The sequence below is a fragment of the Heteronotia binoei genome, chromosome 9 (genome assembly GCF_032191835.1).
Source record: "Heteronotia binoei isolate CCM8104 ecotype False Entrance Well chromosome 9, APGP_CSIRO_Hbin_v1, whole genome shotgun sequence".
NCBI classification, from domain to species: Eukaryota; Metazoa; Chordata; class Lepidosauria; order Squamata; family Gekkonidae; genus Heteronotia; species Heteronotia binoei.
This window is the reverse complement of record NC_083231.1, coordinates 92,642,243-92,662,300: the sequence shown is the minus strand read 5'-3', so window position 1 is coordinate 92,662,300 and position 20,058 is coordinate 92,642,243. Positions and strand designations below refer to the sequence as shown.

At 42.8% G+C, this 20,058-nt stretch overlaps 1 protein-coding gene across 1 annotated transcript; it reads left to right on the top strand.

Annotated features, from left to right (window-relative positions):
• The first annotated feature begins 880 nt into the window (after nucleotides 1-880).
• LOC132577550 (sel1-repeat-containing protein YbeT-like) lies at nucleotides 881-13,539 on the top strand. Its single transcript, XM_060247343.1, has 5 exons — nucleotides 881-1,224; nucleotides 4,408-4,549; nucleotides 6,845-6,890; nucleotides 8,908-8,994; nucleotides 11,417-13,539. The coding sequence occupies exons 1-5, from the start codon at nucleotides 1,099-1,101 to the stop codon at nucleotides 11,508-11,510; spliced, it is 495 nt and encodes a 164-aa protein (XP_060103326.1). The 5' UTR covers nucleotides 881-1,098; the 3' UTR covers nucleotides 11,511-13,539.
• The last annotated feature ends 6,519 nt before the right edge of the window (nucleotides 13,540-20,058 follow it).

Below are 20,058 nucleotides of genomic sequence, written 5' to 3'. Positions count from 1 at the left end.
CAATTATTTCCTGTGCCCACTGTTTCTGTACCTTCACCTCCTGTGGGCTTTTTGCCATTAAAAAAATGGTAGTAGGAATATAGCTGTAAATGTTAGTATATATAGAGCAAAGAGGAGGTGAAAGAGGATGTAGTGCCAGATGTGCGCAGGAAGGCACAGAAGTCCACTCATTTTCATTCATACTTTCCCCAAAACCACTTTGTGTAGGATGATCTTTCACAAAGCATCATAATAAAGCAGGTTTAGGAAGTCTGCAGCCCTGTCAAGGAAAACCTTGAAGGTGGATGATGACAACGTTGTGCAGAAGTCCAATTTAGAACTGCTGCATTTGGGGAAGGGGGAATGCAGAGCCAAGAGCTTTGTATGAAACTAACTTTGATCTAAGGTTTTGCTTTTGCTTTGTTTGGCATAAAGCTCACTATATACAGGCTGTTGGGTTTTTTAAAAGGGTTGTATCTCTTTCCTAGGCTCTTCCCTGCCACTGCTATCTAATAGTTATTTTGATTTAATGTAATATTGTTTTGCTCCTGTTTTGCTACTGAGCAATAGTTTGAATATTAAAATGATAAATGGGCTGTGATATGAAAATATTTGGATCTGAAAAATTTAGGTTAAAATTTAGTTGTTTATATGTAACAGAATGATTGATCAGATTTAGAGTGAAGCTGAGAAATGTTCCACACAGAAGTTGTATAGCATAGCATGTTTTGAAGTTTTCTAGAGATAGAGTTGCCCCTTCTCTCACTCTGTCTCTCTGTGTCAGTGCTTCTGGGTTTCCACCCATAATTTCTGTAGTAAACTGAGCCCCATTGAAATTACGTCTATCATGCAATTAAACCATAGGAACCTTGCCAAAAAAGTGATGAAATTAACTAGAAGAAAAGCACTTTCGTTGTTCTGTGCTACCATGAGCAGCCCAGCCACTCCTTGCTGCCTATAAATCAAAGACAGAAGCAATGTCAGGAACTGCAAACAAAAGGGAAGATTGGGGATTGGACAAAGACTGTGAATGGGGCTTAGAGGAGGAGAATAAAACAGAGTGTGCATCACTGGAGTTAAAAGCTTGCTGACAAGAAGTATGAGAGAACACGGAGGGACATGAAATCTGTCATGGTGCAGCGAAAACGAATGGGAAGGAGCCAAACAGGTCTTCCTGCTGAAATCTCAGAGACAAATCTATCCCAGAGGGTTAAGAAACCTCCTTCTGAGTGGAGTAGATGGGAGGTGAGTTGCCAGAGCTGGGAATTGGGGTTGATGTTGTTTGTTTGCTTTTTATAGTGTTGATGAATCCTCTGTTTGCCCAGAAGGCATCTAACACATTAGGATTGGCATAGATCACTGAGGCAGCAGAGTTTTAAGATACATATGGCAATATAGTAACCAATATACCTTTGTTACAATTCTTAGCATTTTGTTTTGAAACATGTCTCAGGTTGCCAACTTTACATCTGGCTGCACATTTAATTGTAGCTTGACATTATTGGGAAATATTATCTCCGTGCTGGAAGGCTTTACCAGCTTTCTGCAGATCAAGGTGCTTGTAAAAGTACAAGAGCAAATACAAGTCATGGGGTCAATCAGCACCCCATCTGGTATCTTTGTGAGCTTGAAGTCATACTGTATGATTGGCAGCTCTGTCCTAACCCTTGATATTTACTGATACAGCAACACTTGCATCCCCAATGTTACCCTGATCCCAACCATAAGAAAGAATAGAGGTAACACAGCAACTCTTCATTATATGAAGGATGAACTGTGCCCTGTAACCAATGTTCCCTCTAAGCTGCGGAGTCTTGTGAGCAAAAATTCTACTTTGTGAGCTACTGGCATTAAAGTTATGAGTTACTGCATAAATTATTGTGCTCTGGGGTCATCCTTCCTGAGCTAAGACAAAAAGGTGTGAGCTGGAGGCTAAATATCTGTGAGCTAGCTCACACTAACTCAGCTTAGAGGGAACACTGCCTGAAACTATCATTTTCCAAGGAGCTTTGCAGACAGGGGTCCCTATCTTTCTTTCCTGAAAACATGCCGTTTTGACATACCAGCTTGTATGGTTGCTCCAGCCAGATATTTCCACAGCTCATTTGGCAGAAAAAGTCCATGGCCATTACTGTGCAAGAATCCAATGAGGTGATAATGCCCCAGGGAACACTGCCTGTGAGGTAAGGTGGGGCTGAGAGAACTCTGAGAGAACTGTGGCTGGCCCAAGGGGACCCACCTGGCTGCATGTGGAGAAGTAGGGAATCAAATCTGGTTCCTCAGATTAGAGTCCACAGTGCTTAACCACTACACCAAGCTGGGTCTCAATTGGCTCAGGATTGCAAAGCTGGACCAAAAGTGATGCCATATCAATACTGTTACATTGTTTATTAGATGTCTCATTCTGTTGATTGTATTGATTTATATAATCTGCCTTGAGCCTCAGTGAGAAAGGTAAACAATAAATTAATAGAGTTCCTGTTAGTATTACCATCCCAGCATCATTTCTATACTACTATGCAGATTTTAAAGTATTCTGTCTTGGGGGGTGGGATGGGGAACCATACAGTGGATAGCTTGAACCAGCAACTAGCTGCTGTGAGAATGAACAGATTTCCAGCATCATAAAATGCGCACAGCTCACGTTTGTGTCTTGGGTTAATCAGTTTGGGCTAATTCAATTATCAACTTCTCATTGTTAACTCTAGGTACTATGTTTTACATTTTTTTTTAAAGTTACATCACAAAATTCAAAGTTCATAAAAGTCCTAAGCTAGATAGTCTCAGAAGTTAAGCAGGGTCAGCCCTGGTGAGTACTTGATGAGAGGCCACCAAGAAAGTCAAAGTGTTGCTATGCAGGATATCTCTTGCCTTGAAAACTACCCCCTTTTCCTGTCAAGTCACTACTGAATTATGGCAGCCCTGTAGGGTTTTCAAGGCAGATGTTCAGAGATGGTTTGCCATTGCCTGACTTTATGTAACAACCCTGGTGTTCCTTGGTGGTCTCCCATCCAAATACAGACCAAGATCGACCCTGCTTGGCTTCTGCAATCTGCTGAGATCAGCAGGCTAGCCTGGGGTCACCGTATATCAGCTATGATTGTATATAACTGTATATCAGCCTGGGGTTACTGTATATCAGCTACCTGTAACTTCGCTGTGAAAAAAATAATAAAAGACAATAGCTATATGTGAACTACATGACTCATACAGAATTAGATTTATTTAACTCATTTTTGGAGGGGAATCAACAGCAGGAGGACAACCGATCATCATGTAACAAAGCATTTAAAGAGTACTTTCTAAAGCTTTGTTCAAGGTGGTGGCACCTATTGCTTAGTACAGAGTGATCAATTTCCTTTCCTAATGACTTGTCTTTGAAAACAACAACCATGTGTAGTAGGATAAAAGCACCATTTGTTGTGCTTAAAAGGCTTAGGAGTGCTTTATTGATCAAGAGGTTGTCTGATGACTATTTGAGCTCATTGTGGAAGATAGAGATTTCTTCTGTATGATATTGTTTGATTTGCATAAATTGCCAGCCGCTGCCTGCAAGTTGGCTGATAAGGTGGCCCACTAGTAAACTATACAAAAGAAGTCTGAGCTCCCTATTTATCAAACAGAAAAAACCCAGATTGCAGTTCTGCAGCCTGCCCATCCATCCATCCGACCATCCATCCTCCCAAAGATATTAGAAAACTGTTTTCTAAAACGAAACCACCATGATAATTAGTGTCTGTACCAATCTGCATCAGAAGTCTGTGGCTCACTTGTGATGATGAACTGAGGAGTTTTACTACAGTTCTAGCTATATGCAACAACTAATGCAAGGCTCTGTAACCTACAACTCTAGAGCCAAATGTGGCTCACTATAAAACCATATTAAATCTTTAAACTATGTTGGAGAGGTAGGAGGGATATTTGAATATCCAGTATGTGAAGAGAATGGCAGGCAAAGATTTTTATGGAACAAAAGGGTTTTTAGAGAGCCTTTACAGAAAAGGAAACAATTGAGTTGAACAGTTGATAGAATTTGAATGTGAACCATGCACAGGTTCATGCTAGCACTCTAAAACAGTCCTAGAGATCTTCTGTGTATTTGTTACTCATTGTGAGACCTCATGTGGACTGCTTCTTACTAAATGGCCTGCAACAAGCAAAGTTTGGGCTGTGGAAACATTGTGGATTATTAATCAACAATGATCAATAATGTTGTGTTGTATGTTTTTGGCTGTGCAAATGAGCTCTTTTTAGGGAAAAGTTTAGGGCTCTTTTTAGGGAAAAGTTTAGGGATTGGGAAAGGAAGAACAGAGACAGTGAGTAATGTATGCAAAAATTAAAAATGCTACAGATTAAAGTTAAAAGGTGGCTCCCTTTGCAAAGACTTGGAGACCACTGAGTGCATCAGCTCTTTTCTTCTGCTTTCAGTTGCTGACTATTTTTGGTGCTGTTTTTATCCTGCTCTACATCTTGCTATGTTATGAAAACTTCCATTTCCATGTGGCTCATATGTATGCTCACCTAGGGTATCCCAATGCCCAGCACATTGTGGGACAGAGATACTTAAAAGGTAAGAATAATCTAAGTCTTTAATATTTCTGCTTACTCTTGGTTGCCTTCAGTGCTATTAAAGCAATCCAGTTGGATAGGACTGCAACAATTACTTTTGTGAGAAAGAATAACTGTACAGTTATGAATCTGTGGTGCTCCTGCAAATTTCTGTGCTGTTTGCACAAATCTGGACATGGCTGTTTGGCAAACTGTCCTCATGTTTAGATAGCCATGATGGTCTGCTAGGGGTGCCAGGCTGACATCATGCTGGCAGGGGGTGGAAGGCAGCTTTCTGGGAGTGGTGTGGGTGATGTCGCCAACATGATGACATCACGTGGAAGTGACATCATCTTACTGGGGATGCCATGTGGCAATGTTCTGGCATTGGGGCAAAACTCTATGGTAACCATAGTGTTTTGCCCAAAATGCTAGAGCATCACTGTGTGACATCCTCAATGTGATGGCGTCAATTCTGCATGATGTCATCATATTGGTGATGTTGCACAGTGACACCATAGTATTTTGCAGCAATGTCACTGATGTGATGATGTCACTTCCATGTCAGTGATGTTGCTGCACAAGGAGGCTGTTTGGGGGTGGGGCTTAAGCCCAAACCAGGGGAAACCCTGCCCAGACCCTGCTCTACGCTGGCTTTCCCTTGAAACTGATCCGGAAACTGCAGCGGGTGCAGAACACAGCAGCTCGCCTACTGACTGCATCACCTATATCAGGAGAGGCCAACGGTAGCTCTCCAGATGTTTTTTGCCTACAACTCCCATCAGCCCCAGCCAGCATGGCCAATGGTTGGGGCTGATGGAAGCTGTAGGCAAAAAACATCTGGAGAGCTATTGTTGGCCACCCTGGACCTATATGGGTGAGCAGGCGGTCAGTGCTCCGTGGCCTGCACTGGTTGCCCATAGAGTACCGGATCCGCTTCAAGGTGTTAGTTCTGACTTTCAAAGCCTTACGTGCCCTGGGACCAGCATACCTGCAGGATCGTCTCTTCCTGTATATGCCCCAGAGGTCGCTTCATTTGGCCTCCCAAGATAAGCTGACTGTCCCCGGCCCAAGAGATACCTGTCTTGCCTCTACCAGGGCCAAGTCTTTCTCGGTCCTGGCCCCAACCTGGTGGAATCAGCTCCCTATAGAGATCCAGGCCCTACCTGGCTTGTTAGCCTTTCGTAGGGTCTGTAAAATGGAGCTGTTCTGCCAGGTCTTCGGGGAAGGCGGTGGGCATCTACCTATTAGATTGGTTGGCCTCCCCTACTGTACTATCTTACTGTGCTGATTTGCTGCACTGTCCTGCTGCACCATCTCATCATATTGTTCTGCCGGGCTATTTTGTTCTATTGAATACTATAGTTGACTTTTATTATTATATGATTTTATTGTGATTTTATTATTATGTTGTGCTCCACCCTGAGCCCCTATGTGGGAATGGGTGGAATATAAATAAACTACTACTACTACTAATAATAATAACAACAACAACAACAACAATAATAACAATGATCTGCAGTAGAACGGCTAGGTTCAAGTCTACTAGCTCTTTAGAGACTAACAAGATTTTCTGCATCTATCCATGTGGCTCTTGAAAACCTACACCCTAAAAATCTTGTTGGTCTCTTAAGGTGCAACTGGATTTGAATCTAGCTGTTCTACCACAGACCAACATGGCTACCCTTTGAAACTAGCTTCACAGAAGGAGTTACATTCAGTCTCAAGGAGTGGAAATTCATCAGCCTCACAAACTTGTATCTAATGAAGGGAGTGCTGGCTATTGAAAGCTTATACCTCAAAAATCTTGTTGGTCTCTAAGGTGCTACTGGCCTCTGATCTAGATGTTTAGATATGTTCCTCAAGTGCTGGAATCTGGGTGTGAGAGTTTGCCATGTTGTCAGGGTTCAGCCTCCTTATAGGGCCCTGACAGGCCTCAGACATGAGAGGAGGGGTTAACAGCACCCTAGGTCTTCCTCCTCTCTTTTCACTGCCCCTCTGTAGATGGTTAGTTGACATAAGATCTAGGGTATGCATCCTGTCCGACCTGAGTTCCTGGCTCTTATGAAGAAGGCTCTCTGGATTATGCCTGCCCTGAATTATGTCTGCCTGTTCTTCTCATTCCTTCTTGAGAGATGTCCTGCCCTCCAAGGTTGATGAGCAGAAACTGTTGCCAGTTGGAGGTGACCAGGGTTTCTATGGTCTTTAGTCCACCCTACTTAAATGGGGGATGCTATAGTGCTAGCTTTGTTATGCACAGAAACATAGGTCAGAAAAAATTGGTAACCCTATTGATAAGTCCTTGTCTTATGAATAGGAGCTGGTGTGCAAAAGAATGAAGAGAAAGCTATGCAATGGTTCAGGTAAGATGTGGGCCATATTAATTTTATTAGTAATCTACCATTTTCCCCATGTTCCTCTATAATGGTTACTAAAGAAACTCTGGAGCAGTGGGAGAAGGAGCAAACAAGCAGGTGTATAAATAGGCCACCTTAAACAGCTATGGAAAAATTGATTGCTTGATGGAAGAAGAAAAAAAATCTTGCAAATGATGGAGAAAGATAAACTTCTTGGGCAAGCCGATTCCAATGTGCTGGGGCAACAACTGCAAAGGCCCAGCTCTAGGAGAGGCTAGTGCTGTATCTGCCTGAAGGCATTCTGAACACTGTCCTGGTGGCAGTTCTTAGGAAGAGGGAAGACTCATGAAAAAAGACACCTGAGATACTCTGGATGCAGGTCATTTAAGCAGGTTAACATGAACCCATAGTTACAGATAATCCCTCAAACAGGAACCTGTTTCTTCAAGGAGAATGCAGTATCTTCCTAGCCAACCAATTTTCAGAATCCCCAACCATCATTGTCTCAACTTGATTAAGCTTCAGTTTATTGACTTCATGCAGCCTGCTACAAGGATCTCCAGACACTTGGTCAAGACCTCAGCTGTTTCATCTGAAGAAAACAAAATAGAACTGTTTGTCATTACCTAACTGATGACAGCACACTCCATCACTGGATGACCTCTCCAATTGCAGATGTTATAACAGCATGGAACACTGAAGCCTTAAGGCACTCTAGATGACAAGTCTTTGAGATCCCGCCAGCGCAACATCTGGGGCAATGTGAATGACAAAATGAGGGAATCTCAAATCAAGGGCCACCACAAAATATCCCCTTGTTCCCTTTTCCAGTGATGTTCCCAACACAGTGGGGCTCATGGGATTAGCAGCAGTTTCCTCCATGATATCTACCCTCTCAATCTTCTAAGTCCAGTGGCAAGAAATATGCTACTGCCACCCAATGACCTGTCATTGATGCAGCATCACATTTTTCTGACTCAGAAGAGGGCATGAATTGATGCTCAGGACCAGAGTCAGAAGATGCATCAGTGTCTTCACCAAATGACACAGTGGGTGAGCTCCGTCGCCCGTGACATGGTGGATCAGCTCCATCACCCATGGAAGACTTTATGCTGAGCAAATAATTTTTATGGCTGAAGCCTTAAATATGGGATTCCTCTCTACAGAGCCCCAGTCTTTGGACCCATTAATGAAGATCCTATACAACCCAGAACCTGGGCCTCTGGCTCTGCCATTACTGCAAGGCATACAAGATATTGCTATGAATGCTTGGTCCGAACCAGCCTCCAATGTGGCTTTCACAAGGAAGCTTGACAATTTGTACAAGGTGAAAGAAGGAAAAGAGGTAGGGTGAGCCACAGCCCTGGGGCATCTTGTGCGAAATCCAATGAAACCGTTGGGGGAAAAAGAACTCCGACACTGGAACAAGCCTAGTGGGGTATCGATCATTGTCTCTGTACATGGAGATTTGATTTAATTATCATGACTAATAGCTATTGTTGGATCTGTCATCTGTATGGCAGTAAATCCCACAAGGTATTTTTTTGTGAAGTATTTCACCCCATATATCTGCGGTGAGTTGCTTCAGAGCAGCTATGAAAGAAAAGACCAGTCAGACCTTACCATTGGTTCAGATGGTGACAAAACCAAAGATAAACTCTAAGAGCTAAATATAAGCAAAGGAACAAGGGATTAATCCAGAAATCTTTGACACGTTTAAGATATTTGAGACCCTCCTTACCCTGAAGGATGAGGGCTTAGCAACTTCGTCCATTGAAGTCTACTTGGCTGCGATCTCAGCTTTTAATGAAACAGTAAAGGGTTCCACAGTATTCTCTACTGCAGAGTCCAAACAGTTCCTTAAAGGTTTGTTGGATTTATATCCACCTGTTGTACACTCTGTCTCATAATTGAGTTTCATGTAAGACAGCATTTTTGGTAGCCATCACCTGTACTCCCAGTGTTACATCTTCTGTATATTGAACACATTTGGCACTTTTTTCTTTCTTCTTCTCTCATTCAGTCAAGCTGCAGAGCAGGGCCACCCTCACTCCTCTTTTAATTTGGCTGTTGGAAAACTGAAGAACATGACAGTGGGGCTTGATGAAAGGTAAGTTGTTTCCTTCCACAGCTATGGAGATTATTCTGTCAGCAGTTTTGATCCAGTGTAATGTAATCTCTTCAGTTAGATGACAAAGGAAAGACAGATGCCAGTATTTCCTAATGGGGCGTGTGCGCTTCCTAATGGGGAATGGGGGGGGGAACTGACCAGGAGAAACAGAAAGGCCTAGTCCATGTTGCTGGTAGCACACAAGAAGTGACATCATCATGTCAGCAACTTACAGGTGATGCTTTGGTAGTTGAGCAAAAACTCTATGGTAAAACTGGCTTCTGCCAGAGTTTTTGCCCCAATACCAGAGTGTGGTCTGGAAGTTGCTGGCGTGATGACATTTCCTGTGTAATGCTGACATTGTGGTAGGGCTGCCAGGTCCAACTCAAGAAATATCTGGGGACTATGAGGGTGGTGGAGCCAGGAGCAAGGTTGTGACAAGCATGATGGAACTCCAAAGGAAGAGCTTGTCATCACATTTAAAGGGACCATGCTCCTTTTAAATGCCTTCCTTCCATTTAGAAATAACGAAGGATAAGGGCCCTTTCTTTTGGGGCTCATAGAACTGGACCCCCGGTCTAATCTCTTTGAAACGGGGTGGGCGGGTTGAGGAGAGGTGCCAGATGCTATACTGAAAATTCAGTGCCTCTGCCTCAAAAAACAGCCCCCTAGAGCCCCAGATACCCACTGATCAATTCTCCATTATACCCTATGGGGACCGGTCTCCATAGGGTATAATGGAGTGCCCAACAGACATTTGCCCCCACCCCACTTTCTGATAACCCTGAAGTAGGGGGAAGATCTCCAAACTGAGGGATCCTCTGCCCCCAGATGGGAATTGGCAAACCTACAGTATATCATGGCCTTGGCCTTCTTTCTATTGGTAAGTGCCCCCCACAGGTCAGCTGATTGGTGGCTGAGATACAGGGCCTGGTGACAGGGGATCCCTTCCTCCACTGGGCTGTGTGTGTTTGGCAACCCTATCCTAAACTGTGACATTTGCTTGGTGATTTTCTGCCATTTTTGAAAGTTGCTATGAGGACAAAAACAGCAGAGCAATCATTCTGGATCAAACCAATAGCCCATTTAATTTGGAATCCTGTTTTACACAATGGCCAACTAAATGCCCAGAAACCATTACCTATCAATATTGTGCCCAGTGCTGGCATTCAAAGAGACACCGACCAATTCCCTACTAGGTTTGTTCCGATGTCAGAGCTCTTCCCCCCCACCCCGCAATGCTTCTGTTGGATTTTGCACAAGCTGCCTGGAGGCTGCGACTCGCCTCACCTCTTTCCTATGGCAAGCAAGATCCTCTGAAAACCAGTTTCTGCTTGCTGCGAGAAAGAGGAGGGGTGAGTTGCGAAATCCGATGGAAGCGTTGGGGGAAAAAGAACTCTGACGCTGGAACAAGCCTAGTGGGGAATCAGTCACTGTCTCTGAACATGGAGATTTGAGTTAATTATCATGACTAACAGCTAATGTTGGATCTGTCATCTATATGGCAGTAAATCCCACAAGGTATTTCTTTTGAGTGAAGTACTTCACCCCGTATGTTTGCAGTGAGTTGCTTCAGAACAGGAAGCTGCTTTTGAAGGAGACTGGGTTTTAAAAGAATAGTTGTAAGTTGCCTTAAGCTGGTTTGGAGGGGTAGCATAAAAATTTCCTAAACAAATAAATGATAGAACGTCCAACCCAAAACATAGGAATGATCATCAACAAATGTAGACATATATCTGTGTGTGTTTGTTTACAAGAGAAGGAGAATGGGGAGAGTAAGACAGGATTGTTCCGTTGTGATGTCTAAAGGCATTCTTTTGAAGCAGTTGTTTTGCTTTCCTGACTCCACCCCCACTACCCTATTATTCTGTTTTCAGTAATCATCTGCACACATCCACCATAGATACAGGCAGGGTCCTTTAGCCCTTTGTCGTCTAGCCGTGTGAAGGAACACTCTGTGCTCTTTGCATTGCTGGCTTCTCACTTTGAGTAATGGGGTATCCAGAAGAATGGCCTCATGGGCAAATCCACTATCATTGATTAAGTGCTGTCAAGTCATTGCAATCAACTTATGGCAACCGCTAAAGGAGTTTTGAAGGCAATATATGAGCAATGGTGGTTTGCCATTGCATTCCTCTGTGGTCTTCAACCCTGGTCTTCCTTTGTGGTCTTCAATCCAAGTACTAACCAGGGGCGATCCTGTTTAACTTCTAAGTTCTGATGAGTTCAGGCTTGTCTGGGCTATAATTATGAAAAGGGTTTATATTTCATCAAGTTCTACAATATAGTATATTGTGGTATTGTATAATATTGTATAATGTGGTACAATCCATTTTACCAGTTCAGCATCTTTCCACTTCAGTAACATCTCATTCCCCTGCATGTGTAACCCAGGCTATAATAATAATTGCATCCCTTCCAGGGAAGTGGAAAAACTTCTCAGTAGAGCTGCTGGTCATGGACTCCAAGAAGCCCAGAATCTCCTAGAGAATATCAGGAACAGAAATCAGCCCTGAGAGACCAGCAGTATTTAAGAACTAGAGTACGAGCCGCTTCTGTCCAAGGACATCTGCTTTTTTTCCACTGTTACATTTCCATTACTCGGAGCTACTGTTTCTGCCTTGTGCTCCATGTTAATTGGCATGATTTGTGGTTCCAGAACAAACTAGCTGTAACTCCATTCAAGAAAATGAAATGTCCAAAATGCTGGTATTAAGACAAACTGGGGAATTGCCTTCGGATTTAAGACAGTTGTTCGGGCAAAAGAATTTATTTATGTCACACAACAGTTCTTTGTGATTGAAGTAAATGCGACATATCTATTTACTGTGCAATCTATAATGGAAATTATCTTTATTTTGCATTTGCTACTGCTTAAAAGCTGCACTTTCACAATGCATTTGCTAGAGAAAATAATTACAGTGAACAGAAGATGCTTCCATGTTCATGGTACTCTTTTTTCCAAGCTAGTGTGGGAATAATTGCATTGAACAGGAGGCACAGTTTCTGTCCCTAGATATATGTTATTGTTCTGGTAATAAACATTTGTTTTGTGAGATGTTATGGGCTGTATGCTCTCACACTGTTGTCATGTGTACTCAGTAACCTTATTTATGGAAGAACATGGGAACAATTTACAAGGCTTCCTGGGCTAGGTGTTGAAAATGGGTCGACAAGGCTAATGCATGAAGTGGCTTCCAGCCACAAAAAGCTGCCATTTTACCATAGTTTTTAATCAAAGTGATAAAAGAGCCTCATGTATGAGGTGCCTGACACATCACTTTTCATCATTTCCTTTCACTTCTCTGCATTCTTCAAGGAAAGTACAAGTGAAACAGTTGTCTTTCAGAGAACAATAGGTTTGAGGCTGGAAGATAGATTGTTCTGTGTGATTCCTTTGTCTATATGTAAATGTATTTAATCATGGCCATAAAGGGGATTAGTCATCATTCAAGCACTGCCTGGAATTTGAAGTCCCGCAGTTGTTTGTTTGGTCCTAAAGCCACATGTTCTGGCCAATGAGAGAAAGAGAGAACTGGCCTTTGGGATAGCTCTCTGCATATTACAATTGCTGAAGGAAAAACCAATATCATACCAGTGATGGTAACACACAACAGATAATGTGGATGTCATTCAAGAGTATGCATGCATCTTTAAATGCATGTCTATGCACAACTGGAAATCCTAACTCAATCAGGGATTTCAGAGAAAGTGCACAAGTATTTAAAGAGGAGGGTCATAGTTCAGAGGTAGAGCATCTGCTTGACAAGATCCCAGCTTCTATTCCTAGCATCTCCAGTTGGAAGGATCAAGTAACTGTGATGTTGTAAGACTTCTGCCTAAGACCCTGGAGAGCTGCTGCTCAATAGGCAATATTGATGTGATGGACCAATAGCCTGATTCAGTATAAGGCAGCTACATGTGTTCAGATGATTGGGATGTTTGGTACAAGGAAAGACTGGTGTCATTTGAGCATTTCCCTGAGCAATTTTAATGTGCAGAACTGCTCTTAGTACTTGGGCATGTTATTGGCCTTTCATGAATAAACAGGAGAAGGGGAGTTTTATTTCTCAGTTCTAATTTTAATCTAATGCAGTCCTATATTGATGTAGGACAAATAGGTCAATCTCAGTGCCAAAGAAAAGAAGGACAGACATTTGATGTCAAAAAGTCAGTGTTTAAAAATGGAGAAAACATTTCAGTCACCAATGATATCCTGCTTTCTGGTCTGATAGTCAACATTTGTCAACCAACAAAGGTACTTAAAAGGAAGTCTCCAATGTGTAATTGCTTAATATAGAATTTATGAGTACATTTAATTGTATCAACCAGGACTTGAAAGAGATACAACTTATTTCTAACCTACAGATGTTAAATTTGTCGTACCAACAATTACAGTTTCTGTAAATGGTCAGTAATGTACGGTATATATTTATGATGTTTTTTACTTGCCTGTATTTCATGGCCTTCTAACCACACTATTCACCATTCCCCCCTTGTAAATTCCTTTTTCCTAGTCCCTAGCAATAAATCTGTTAATGTTTAGTGTGTCATGTTGTTTTTGCTTCAGTAGACTAACACATCTATCTCTTGAGTGAGGAAACGACATTTTGCAGTGATTTGAGCTGAAGCTTAGAAGTGTGTAATTCTGTTAAGGGTTGCCTTGCTAGTTTCCTGCATCTCAGGTTTAAAAGGTTCAGAAGGTAGGTGATGTGAAAGGCTATCGAAACCTTGGAGAGATGCTGTCCATCAGAGCAGACATTAACGACCTGATAGACCCATGGTCTGATTCAGTTTTTCTGCTGCCTTGTGTGTTTATGGGTGGCAGTCCCAGTTTTCAACACTAGGAGTCGCCAGTGCATTTTATTTGAATTTTTGTAGACCCATTCTTAGCTGTGGAACAGAACCATAACCCACCCTTCTGCTCTGTATCTTTCTCCCAGACTGGTTCAGTGTATACCAGGGGCAAAGCCAACAATATTAACACTGATATAAGCAGTATATAAAAAAACATATGAACAGCACTTTCCCATAGATTAGAATGGTTTCTCTGAGGAAAGCAATTTCCTGTCTACAAATTCCTTAGGTATTGTTTCTGTGCAAACCTTATTCAGTTAAAGTACTTCCAGAGAGTCCCCCCCCCCCCCCCAATTTTGCAGATTTGTTCTTTAATTAGTTCAGTGAATTTAACGGTCCTGAAATTCAGGGATTTTTCATAACTGCTAATACTCCAGAACGTATCACATGTGAATGTTAATGTACATTTAGAAAGTGAAGGAGAGTAATTTTAAGACTGAGTGCATGTTGTGCCCATTAAAAGTGAGCATAGCTAAAGCAAAATGCAAAGCTCTCAAAACTGCAGAAAGGACTCTAGACTGTTACTTGGTTTAATCTACAGATTAATCAACTAAACAACTTATTCAGTAAATGGTGGTGGTCGGGTTCGGAAATATCCAGAGATTTTGTGGGTGGAGCCTGAGGATGGTGAGGTTTGGGGAGGGGAGGGACTTGAGTGGGATATAATGCTACAGTATCCGCCTTCCAAAGTGGCCATTTTCCCCAGGAGAACTGATTTCTGTCACCTGGAGATCAGCTGTAATAATGGTAGATCTCCAGCCACAAGCTGGAGATTGGCAACCTTAAGCGAGGGACAGTTTTAATCAAAGAAGCTGAACATTAAGTGCATAATACACTTTTTAAGGTTCTGGTGATGTTACTGTAATAGGACATTATTTAAAGACCGCTATTCTGCCCTAAAACTCACGACAGCTGTTGATTGTGAAAAGTGAGAGATTTCACATGTCCTCCTCCAATATTTCCAAAAGATACTTGAAGCAGGTTTGAGATAATGTGCTCATTTCTTTTAAGGTTAATCAGTTAAGTCATCCATGAAGATGACTCTCTTCATCAACTAAAAATATTTAATCAGTTAACAGCCCAAGTAAATATCTGTCTAGACAGTTCGCAGTGAAGGCCCTGTGTGAAAGTGAAAAACAAGTTAATTGTCAAAAGCCAAAGGTGCAAGTGAATTACTCTGATTATACACACCATAAATGGGCCCTGGCCAAGATTAGGGAGTGGGGTTTTTTGCTGCCACAGTGCTGGTCTCTGCCCCATTTCCCACTCGGGTTCCTCTCAATGACAGCATCTTGGCTTAGAAAAATGCAGCTATATCGTGCCAAAGGCTGGAGAAATCCTATTTTAATGAGATTAATCTCCTGGGTCATTTCTGCCTAGGCCAGACAAAATGAGTTCAATAACTCTGGGAAGAACAAACTCCTGATTCCTTCAGATTGCTTTTCCTGTCCTCCCAGGTTTACTGAATAGAACAATTAAAAATGAATTGCACTAGAGAGGCCCAGTCGAATGAAACAGTTCAAATAGGGCTGCCAACCTCTAGGTGGTGGCTGGAGATCTCCTGGGATTACAACTGATCTCTGGGCAATAGAAATCAGATCACTTGGAGAAAATGGTTGCTTTGGAAGTTGGACTTCATGGTATTAGAACCTGCTGGAGTCCTTCCCCTCCCCCGAACCCTGCCCTCCTCAGGCTCTACCCCTAAAATCTCCAGGTGTTTTTCAACCCAGAGTTGGCAACCCAAAGTTCAGAGGCCAATTCTTTGGCTGAATTCTTAATATAGGGTTGCCAGCCCCCAGGTGGGAGCAGGGGATATCCCAAGTTTTGTGGGCTCCTGTTTGCTGTTGGCCATCTGGCCAGCGGGGGTAAGTCCTGCCTCCAACAGCCAGCACCCAATGGTAAGTTCCTCAGCATGATGACATCATGTAGAAGTGATGTCATCATGCTGGGGCCATCGTGCTTGGTCACCCCCAGCCCGCACTCCTGGAAAGCTCCCTCCCACCCTCCACCAGAGAGAAGGTGGAACCTAGCCTAAAACCAGCCAGGAACTGATGTCATTCATGTAAGTGAAGACTGAGACAAACAGGTTTTGAGGTTGGTATGGAAAGTTATCATGTTGGCCTTTTCTCTCGTCTACCCCTGTTGTGTTCTTTCAATCCACACATCCTATGCTAATCTCCATATCTCCACCCCATCTTGGAAACAGGAGACCTGTCCTTAAGTAAGCTTCTCTATCCATGACGCTCTCCCCCACCAATAAATATGCAAAGGACCCACATGTTTTTATGCCACATGCCCTAGAGCAGGGGTCCCCAACCCCTGGGCCGTGGACCTGTACTGGTCCGTGGTCTGTTAGCAACCAGGCCACGGAGTGAGGCAGAGGCACCGCACCATCCCTTTCGCCCACCTGGGTCCCAGGTGGATGGAAGAGGCAGCACAGCCTCACTCCAAAGCACCACCTCTTTAATTTGCCCGGGTCCTGGGTGGGCAGAAGGGATAGTGTGGCAGTGACCTTTGCCTACCCCTCATTTAAAGACTCCCATGGGGGTGCAGGGACAGGCAGCAAAACCCCCAGCACCTCCACCAGTCGGTGGAAAAATTGTCTTCCACAAAACCGGTCCCTAGTTGGGGGCCACTGCCGTAGAGGGCTTCACAGTGGATTGCTCTCTCAGAAGCTAGGTGCGCCTACACTTCCACTTTAAAATGTGTGTTGAATATACATTGCATTAAAACAGGAATCCTATTTATTCATGTACAATGTTCACACGCTATCCTTTCCACTGGGAAATAGCTCAAATGTCAGAACATAAAAAACTATAAACAGCAGATTTGTATAAGTTATAAACATCAAACTTGCAGAAGTAAATAAGAAATGATTACAATGTCAACAATCAGTTCAAATCAATTACATATTGGGTAACTAGTGAGCTTTCCAATTCTGGGTTGGAGAAATTCCTGAAGATTTGAAGTTGGAGCCTGGGGAGGGCAGAGTCTTGGATGGAACCTCTGCTGGGTACAACACCGTATTTGCCCCCCTCCAAAGGAGTCATTTTCTCCAACAGAACAGTTCTTTGTTTTCTGGAGATCAGTTGTCATTCCAGGCTCTGCCTAGATGTTGGCAACCCTAGTAATTAGGGGGAAAGTCTTCACTGAGCAAGGGAAGGTAGGCAGACTTTACAAAACTGCCTTAAGTCAGACAGTTCTTCCGTCTAACTCAGTATATTTTGCTCTGACTGGTAGCCAAAGGTGGCTCCCTGTAGATACTGTCTGAGATCCCTGAACAAGAGATCCCAGGAACAGAACCTAGGACTACCTACATGCTATTTATCTAACCACCACCCCATATCAAAGGACTTTTCTTGGGGAACCTCTTCCACGCTAATACTGGCAGCAGGGAAACAGCTCCAATATGCTCCACCCCTTTTATTTTGGAAACTCATGAGCAATGTCTGCTAAAGGCTTGGAAAGCCTAAACCAGTTTCCTGTCCAACTCTGTTCTTTGTTTCTTCCCATGAAATCTACTGCGGATCTCCCTGGCCCTTTCTCTCAGAAGAAATTATACTCATTTACTCACTTTCCATAGTGTAATTGGAGCTGGAAAATCTGGAAACTCCTAGAACAGCTGTTGTCCTTTAAAAACAACACCTCTGTGAACTCTATTGGCTTCTTTAGAGATGCACACAATCTTTTTATGTTTTACTTACTGTCAGTACAACCATCAGCAAATACAATGGAAATAACTGGTTAATTGCTAAGCGATCCAGTGAGATCAAAGCAACTGAATCCTTCATTGACTATTTAACCATCAAATCCTGATGCAACGAGCAGTGGCACATATTCCGCCAAGGGCAAGCAGAACCTTTTTTTTTAAAACAGGAACACACAGGAACGCAGTTCCAGCAGGCTTGGTGTCAGAGGGTGTGGCCTAATAAGCAGATGAGTTCCTACTGGGCTTTTTCTTGTGCAAAACAATGTTGATGGGGTGTGGCCTAATATGCAAATGAGTTCCTGCTTGGCTTTTTCAACAAAAAGGCCCTGGTTTCAAATCTAGTTGCACCTTAGAGATCAAAGAGACTTTCAAAGCACAAGCTTTTGAGAGTCAGCACTCCCTTCATTAGACATCTTCATGTCTGACAAAAGAAGCTTTGACTCTCCAGAGATTATCCCCTGAAAATCATGTTGGTCTCTAGGGCGCTTCTGGACTCAAATCTAACTGCTACTGCTGACCAACATGCTTCCCCTCTGAAACCATTTATCTCGTTAGTTTCTTTTCCAATCAAGACATTCTGGTTCCCATCAATATAAGGTGATTTGCAAAGCCATAAATTTGCTACATACTCTTTGAAGGTCTGTTGCTTTGCTGTGCATTTCTTTTGAATCTTTGATAATGCACAGAAATGAAGCAATAAACATTCTAGGTTTTCCATTCCAACTAGTCTAGATTGGGTAGCTGTGCCAACAGTGACCTCTTCGGGATGCATTTAGAACTACAAATCTGTGTTGGGTGAACTCACAACTGGTGATGTTCATAGGTTAATAACAGCCAATTGGGAAGTTTGAATCTGGTTTTCACCCTTTTACCTAAAACTACCACTTTCCAAGTTGCTTAGCTATTTGAGGTTGATGCTGATATTAGTCAGTGGAAATTTTTAAAAAGATATATGCATCAAATATTAACCAATGAGGGACAATAATTGTTTTCCCTGGGAAAGGAGCCAGATTGCACATTATATTGGAAAGATGTGACTGAATTGCCTGATGTGTTTTCAAGCCTAATAAGAAGCTTTGTGTGTGTGGGAGAGGGGAATTTGGATCAGTGCCTCAGTGCTGGACAAACAAAATGTTAATGCTTCTTCCTGAGCTTTTTGCCAATAGAGTCCGTTGCTTAACTGAGCAGAGGAAAAAGACAGGCAAGGACTATCTTCTTTCCTTCTGGGGTTAAATGCAGTTAAGCTGAAGTCTTGAAAATGGCACCACGAACAGATGTAACTCTCTGTCCCATCAGTGCTGTGACTCTGATCCATATTCTCTACACTCCAAGCTTTGGGGCCTAATTATACATAGTTTGGTGCTTTATTTCAGAACAGGTACCTAGTGGCTTTGCCATATGTTTTTGAAGTATGAGATTTCCCCCCAAGAAGTTGTGAAGAAAGAGGTCTCCTGTGCATATCTTCAGACGTATCCTTTCCCACTACCAGGATGCATTTGCCAGTGTTGGGCCACAGAAAGCTGGCCATGTGGGTTAGAAAGGTAGACAGATTCCCATTTTCAATGGGGTTAGCTAACCCTTGCTGACTCAGCTGAAAACTTAGGGGTTAAACTGGACCCAGCATTGTTGCTGCAGAAGCAAGTTAATGCAGCTGCAGAAGACGCTTTCTTCCAGTTTAGTCAAGCCAACAAGATGGCCCCCTACCTTGACATGGCCCATCTGGCCACCTGGATACACAACATAGTAACACCAAGACTAGACTCTGGCAATGTGCTCTACATAGTTTTCCCATTTGAAGTCAATTTGGAGACTCCAGTTGCTGTAGAATGCTACAGCTCAGTTATTATCAGGACTATTACTCCTGTTCTGCAATCATTCCATTGGCTGCCCATCAGTTACCAGGCCCAACTTCAGGTATTGGCTATTGCATAGAAGCTCTTCATGGTCCCTCATATCTGCCAGACTGCCTTTCCCTCTGTCCTCTGCCACAGCAGTTTTGCTCACCTCAGCCACCCGACAAATGGGCAAAATCAATTGCCCATATTCATGCTTTCTCTCTTACACAGTGATCTGCCTGATGAAGGTAGGAAAGCGCTCACTCACCTGGCTTTCCACAGTCTATGCAAAAGTGAATTGTTCAAGGAGAACGTTTTTTGCACAGGTAATAGGGTAGTGCTGTAATGAAATGGCTCAGAAATTTGCACAGGTGAAAGGATAGGGACCGGGGTCTATACTACTATGATGTGTCTGTTGTTCCTACTATGTAATTTCTGCTTAGATGAACATGTTATGTTTCTATGCTTCTGCTTTGTTAACAGGTTTGTTTCAGCTCTGTTTCAGATTTCTGGTTGGCTCCAGAGTTCTACTATTCAAATCCTTTTGCACTGTTTATGTAGTCTGACTTGAGTCTCAGTGAGAAAAGCTAACTATAAATAACATTAAAAAAGAAATAACAGAAATGTGATCAATTGAATTGCAAATTTCAGCAGGATCCAGAC

Bases quoted from the DNA above. Each gene is read 5' to 3' on its own strand.
- LOC132577550 (XM_060247343.1), top strand. From the start codon at position 1,099: ATGAAATCTGTCATGGTGCAGCGAAAACGAATGGGAAGGAGCCAAACA. The intron at 1,225-4,407 runs GTGAGTTGCCAG...TTCTGCTTTCAG, and splicing joins CTGAGTGGAGTAGATGGGAG to TTGCTGACTATTTTTGGTGC. The intron at 6,891-8,907 runs GTAAGATGTGGG...TCTCTCATTCAG, and splicing joins AAAGCTATGCAATGGTTCAG to TCAAGCTGCAGAGCAGGGCC.